Source organism: Aplysia californica, unplaced genomic scaffold (assembly GCF_000002075.1).
Source record: "Aplysia californica isolate F4 #8 unplaced genomic scaffold, AplCal3.0 scaffold00013, whole genome shotgun sequence".
Lineage (NCBI taxonomy): Eukaryota > Metazoa > Mollusca > Gastropoda > Aplysiida > Aplysiidae > Aplysia > Aplysia californica.
Window position 1 is genome coordinate 2,175,377 of NW_004797283.1, and position 6,193 is coordinate 2,181,569.

The following is a 6,193-nucleotide window of genomic DNA, read 5'->3' on the forward strand; positions in this document are numbered from 1 at the left end:
CTCAAGCAAAAGAAAAAAAAAATTATTTAAAAAATTTTAAAATTAATTTTTTTTATAAGAACTATCATAATCTGGTATAGTACCAGTTGAATCTTACAAATGTTTTGTCTTTCTCACATGTGGACTTAATAATAGACAAAATTGTTTGAAGGTTCAATGGGTTTATAAAGGGCAAGATAAGCAGCGTGAAAAAAAACATCTTATTAAATCATCCCAATATTTGACGCTCACAAATAATGTTATTCGGTTTTGAAAACGACATGTTTGTATCTACATTGATTGATTTATTGTATTTGTTTTACGCTCCAATGGATGCAATTTATATCAATTACGAAGCGTGCTGCTTAAAACCTGAAAATTAGAGCCGCCCCTGGCAATGTTGGGTAATTATACGATATTCTTCAAGTGGCTGAAACTCCAGTGTCCAAGCGGTCAGTGAGTTCAGATTCACAAATAATGACGAGCAAGTGTCAGTGGCACGGTGTTTTTAGGGGGGGGGGGGATCATTTGATTGTGTCATTGAGCAAGAGAGGAAAACTGAAGGTAAAAAAAGCAACAGCAACAACAACAACAACATCAACAACAGCGACAATAATTTAAAAAACAAAACAAAACAAAAAAAAACAGAGCGCTATATTGTGACGACCAGCAATGGTATGTTTATAAAATTGTCTGTAATTATGCAACAATATGTAGTTGTACGTGGATTTATGTTTTTAAATATGTGTTTATGTATGTATATTTGCCCAGATTTCCCAACGAGAATCAGAATTATTATTTGTTTATCTATCTAAATCTTGAATGAAATTACATTTCCTGATCGGGAAAGCAACTCATGTCTTTTCTATGCAACAACTAAGAGACCAACCATTTCACCAGAGACGCCGATGTTTGTATCAAATAAGGCAATAGCTTTTTTTTTGTTTCGGTCTTTTTAAGTAGACAGATGCACGACACAACATCGACCATTTAGAGCAGGGAAACGTATGGCAGATAGACTGAAGCAACAGTAAGAAAGAGAGAACGAAAGACTTACTAGAGGCGCCATCTAACTACCCGTGGGCGTTTTACTTTAACAATTAACAACATGTAATGATCAAAAGAAAATGTGTCTCGACGTGCTGAAACAGGCGCTTTTTAAAATAATGAAATAGAAGAAACCGTCATCGTTCCGCCCGCCGGCCAATTTTTTTTCCAATGTTTTATTTTGGCTCAACACCTTTTATGTCCATAAAAGACATTTCTGTGTGAATTTAAATGATTTTTAAAAAACGCCTATCAAAGGCATACAAAATATAAATTTGCAGTTTCCAAAGACGCTCAAACTTTAGGAGTCACCAAAATTTGGAGGCCATTTTCTCGCTCATTTTATCTCTGACATCAGTCAACCCTCACCTTTTTCAATCGTGAATAATTCAAGTTCTATTCAAGATCGATGCCTAAGTTTATTTTTACCAAAAGCAAGGGAAATGAAGAGACTTTAATATCATACCAATAACTCCATATCGGTACCTTGAAATTACTATGTTCTACCTGACATTTTTTGCCGTTTTGAGTTTCTAAGACTATGAGGTCAGAAACAAGACGTTTTATCTGTTCTATCAAAATTGCAAGATTTTCCGGAGTCGTTATCAAGAAATTTAAAGAACTGCATTCGAAAATGCTTGACCATGTTGTGAAAACAAAATGTTTAACATTAAATTTCTCAAAACAACGTACTGAGCAGATAGAAATATGTAATTCTAAGGTAGCAATATCTAAAACTAAATAGACAAGCGCCTGATTCCACAGTGTTGTGACACAGAACAAATGGATCTTCCCACCGCACAGCGTACTCACCAGTTCCCTGTACCAGATGTAGGAGTTGATGACGTATGGGTATACCTGCAGCAGGATGAGCACGAAGCGGACGATGAAGGAGAAGACCAGATGCTTGTGGATGGAGATGCGACTACACTGGAGAGATCTAAAGGGAAAGTAGAAAGTAATGATCTATTAATTAATAATAAAATAGTTAGTATAGCTTTTGTGTAGCGCAAATTCACTCTCAGAGGCAAGCTGCATGCGTTTTACAATCTGTATCATTACCCCAGCAGACATGTTAGCATTCTGAAACAATCTTAAGTTCCCGGAAAGCCTACAGTGTATGTATCATTTTACAGACGCTAAAACACTAACATACTGACAAGGTCTACCGCTATCAATGGCCAGTTACCCATTCACATCAAGGTAACAAGAGGAAATTTCATGAAAAGCGGCTTTCTTTAGGACACAAATTCGGGCCTGACCCTCGAATCCGCAAACTCACGATTACGAGCCAGGTAGTCTGACAACAAGACTGCACACGTAACAGTTCACACAGTTCAGTCCTGTTTGGGGCTATTGACGTATATGCAAAATATATCGAACATCTGGTTCCATTGGCAAAGGAAAAGGGATTAAATTCATAGAAATAACACAAAACTAACGTTATATTCACGAAAGTATATGAAAATACAAATATACACCCTCAGCTTCGTACTAGATGTCATAATTATTATAAATAATATCGTAATTTAATCACATCTACTTGATTAAGGGGGGGGGGGGCACCAAAACTTGATGAAATTATCAAAACAGCAAAACATTATTTGGCCATTTTATCTTGCTGACTGCCAATGGTCCGTGATATACAATCGACATTGTCTTAGTTTTAGCCCGATAGTTAAAAATTGCGTGCAGAACGAGATGGAGCTGTTGAATTATATAGTACCAATACGTTATAAATGTCAGGAGCTTAAACTCATGTCAATACACACTTGACAATGTTATTGAAAATGAGGAGTAGAGATTCATGTGACTGGCAACTGTTTTCTTTCTGAGTAATGCCCTTTAAAACAACAAAAGAGAAGCTTCAAAGAGAAGGCACTAAAGACATAAACAGAGGTACTGATTGTTCTTTGGGGGACTTTTGACTGAGTTAAATCTATCTTTATCTTTTCTCCTGCTTCAAAAGAATCAAGTGACACATCGCGAGGACACGATCCACCATTCAAACTATCGAGTTAGGAAGAATGTCAATCACAAGGGAAAATGACAACAACAAAAAAGATAGAAGTTAGTTTGGAATCATTTTAAAACGATTTGAATGTGATTGTAATGGAAACTCTAAAAGGTCTTCATTCGTACGCGGGTGACCTAAATGTGTCAAATGCTGTAAATGGGGGAAAAAATCCTTCCCTTTTTTTTTCAAGTTAAACGAACTTAGACAAGACAATTTTGTCTCATTTGTTTCCGAAACGAGTTTCCCAAAACCTCTCGGCAAACTTTTCTATCGTCGTTATGTGTGTGTGAGTGTGTGTGTGAGAGTGTGTATGTGTGTGCGTGTGTGTGTGTACGTATGCATGTGTGTGTGTGTGTGTGTGTGTGTGTGTGTGTGTGTGTGTGTGTGTGTGTGTGTGTGTGTGTGTGTGTGTGTATGTGCGTGTCTTTAAAATTGTTTAACGTTCTTATATGATAAAGCCTATGTTCCTATGTGCCAGCTCAACACTATGCATTACTGTTACTGTAAGTGTTGGAATAATACGCTTCAGAGGCGTACATTAACGTCATTTCCATGAAACAAAACACAGTTATAAGTTGAATTTAACTCGGTTAATATAGTGAAGAGTTTGTGACCGGAGGCGTTTCCTATGATATTTGAACTTATTCTTGTTAAGCTTTAGATCAAATACAGCTTCACTTATCCTTGTATCGTTTTGATTTTATACTGCAAACACTTCAGCTCTAATGTTGCAGATGGAGTATCAAATGATCGGATTTTGCTAAGTCTTTCATTTTTATGATAACAAATCGTTCTGTCTCAAAGGTAGTTTCTTTGTAAATGTTTGTGATTTGCGTCTTACTTTTATAGGAGTACATCTCTTTTTGTAGCAACAAACGCATTTGAATCCGCCACGTTTTCGTAACTCACTGTTTGGGATGAAGCTTTACTTAGCAGGAACAGTACATGTAATGGGAATTTGTTTTTCCTCCGTCGGAAAATGTCGAAAAAGTAACTTGTAAGTTCAACAAGCCTTACAGAAACTTTAATTATGTCAATTACCAATTCTCTTAGCAGCGCAGTTCACTTCAATTTTAAAGAAGCCAAATGTTGCTTTCTGGGGTCCTCGTAAGTTTGGTTATTGTGACCACAGTTTTAAAAAAAATGTTCTTCCAATGAAGTTTTATTACAAATCTTGCACGGGGAAAAAAACAATTACTCGGGAAACTTTTTCTTCTTCAAAGTTTAAATGTTAACGTAAAGTTAGTTTTTCGTTCTTACTGATAAGCGTCTGGGAAGTAGGTGTGAGATAACATTAAATATTTCCCTAACTATGTCAGCTCCAAAGAGGTTTGGTCAACCCACACATTGGTCGCGGACACACAGTGTAAACTGCAATAACATCATTTTAACAATAAAATTGCTTGACATACATTGACTGCATAATATTGCTGCTGGAACAGTTCAGAAAACAAGAAAAGAAATCGGGAAAGCTGTGGTTTAAACTCTCTGTTCTACCTTACGTATTTTGATGGCAAGCCTCTTGCTCTGCCCCACCTTGTGGGCGGTAAATATTTGCTGTTTGTCTTTGTCTTTCACCTTATAGATCGACCAAAACTTCTCTCAAAACAACATTTTTCTTGGTAATATTAGAAGCTCTTTCAGCATTATCAACATTATTAATATTTTCCATTAAGCCTTTGTGAGAACGAAAGAGGAGATCGCATTATCGGCTTTTCTGTTCTCTGGTAATGACATAACAATGGCTCCTTCCTTCAGAAAAGAAAAGAAAAAGAATCCTGAACAAACAAATAACTTTATTTATAATACTATAGTTTCGTTCTGAACAATAGCGTCCTTAATCTGGAACAAGGTTGATCTTTACCTCCGCCCACCCCCACCCCCAACCACCACCACACGCACACACAATACACATTATATAGAATAACTCAAAATAAAGTGAAACAACTGTGTCCATGTGCCCCCACCCCTTTTTCATTTGCTCTACGTTTTATTGTTATTATTCTTGATGAATGTTTTGTTTTCTCTACCACAACCACCACATGCGTTTCTTTATTTCTGCCTTCTATTTCTCGATATATCAGTGCCTTAGCTCGGCTTATGTTAAAATTTCAAAAGTCAGAAAATGAAAATTTATTCTCACATGTAGTAGAAATTGTACAGCTCAAACTGGAGTATGGAAGGTTTCCCGTGGTGGAAAAACGAGAGAGAAGGAGAGAGAAAGAGAGAGAGAGAGAGAGAGAGAGAGAGAGAGAGAGAGAGAGAGAGAGAGAGAGAGAGAGAAAGAGAGAGAGGGGTGAGTGTGTGTGTGTGTGTGTATGTGTGTGTGAGTGAGTGACACGTATCCCTTGAACAAGTACAGCTATGTCGTTAAACTTTCCTTTTGTCGGACACAGACACACATGCCGGGCCTTTATAAAATCTACATACCGTTCAAGGATAGTTTGGTTAGAAGGAAAATTGTATCCTATATCCTATATGTTGACATTTGACAAAGAGATTTTTGTACATTATGTGTACGCAACAATGGATCATGAAAAAACAAAAGGATCACAAAAGGATCGAACCCGTCGACTTGGGAGAAGAAAAACTTCTCCTCTTTTTATACGCCTGTAGCATCTACGGAATCGTTTCAAAACGGCAAGATAAACCAGGGATGAGTTCAACAACATGCGACCTGTCAACCCACTATTAAAAAAAACGACTGTATTGAGACAATGGAAAGAATTTGGACTCCGAGCAAGGCGCCCAGCTCATCGCATAAGATTGATGCTCTACAATGAAAAAGGCTTGATTGGGCAAGAATACATTCACGGTGGTCTCGCCAGCTATGAAATAACCACATATTCTCCGACGAATCCAGGTTTCTTTTGGAACGTCAAGATGGAAGAAAATGCGTATTTGTTCCTTAATGTCTAAGTCAGGCTAGAGCTTTTGTTGTTGGAAGTGTGATGGTGTGGGGTAGAATTACAGCAGCTGTACGTGGCAATTTGACAGCACATCGATACGTTGACGAAATACTTCGGTCACACGTCATTACAGCCATTCAAAATCAGGGACTACCCTTGATGAATGACAATGCCCCAGCGCATAAAGCTCGTCTAGCCACCCAGTCCCTACATGAAAAAACATTCCAGTTCTTCAACCGTG

At 37.5% G+C, this 6,193-nt stretch overlaps 1 protein-coding gene across 1 annotated transcript in view; it reads right to left on the reverse strand.

The window, feature by feature from the left end:
* The window catches only part of LOC118477951 (PDF receptor-like), a 196,863-nt gene that overhangs the window by 54,193 nt on the left and 136,477 nt on the right, over nt 1–6,193 (reverse strand). The window contains exon 6 of the mRNA XM_035970720.1: nt 1,840–1,966. Within this exon, the coding sequence (XP_035826613.1) occupies nt 1,840–1,966 (127 nt within the window). The remainder of the gene's footprint in view (nt 1–1,839; nt 1,967–6,193) is intronic.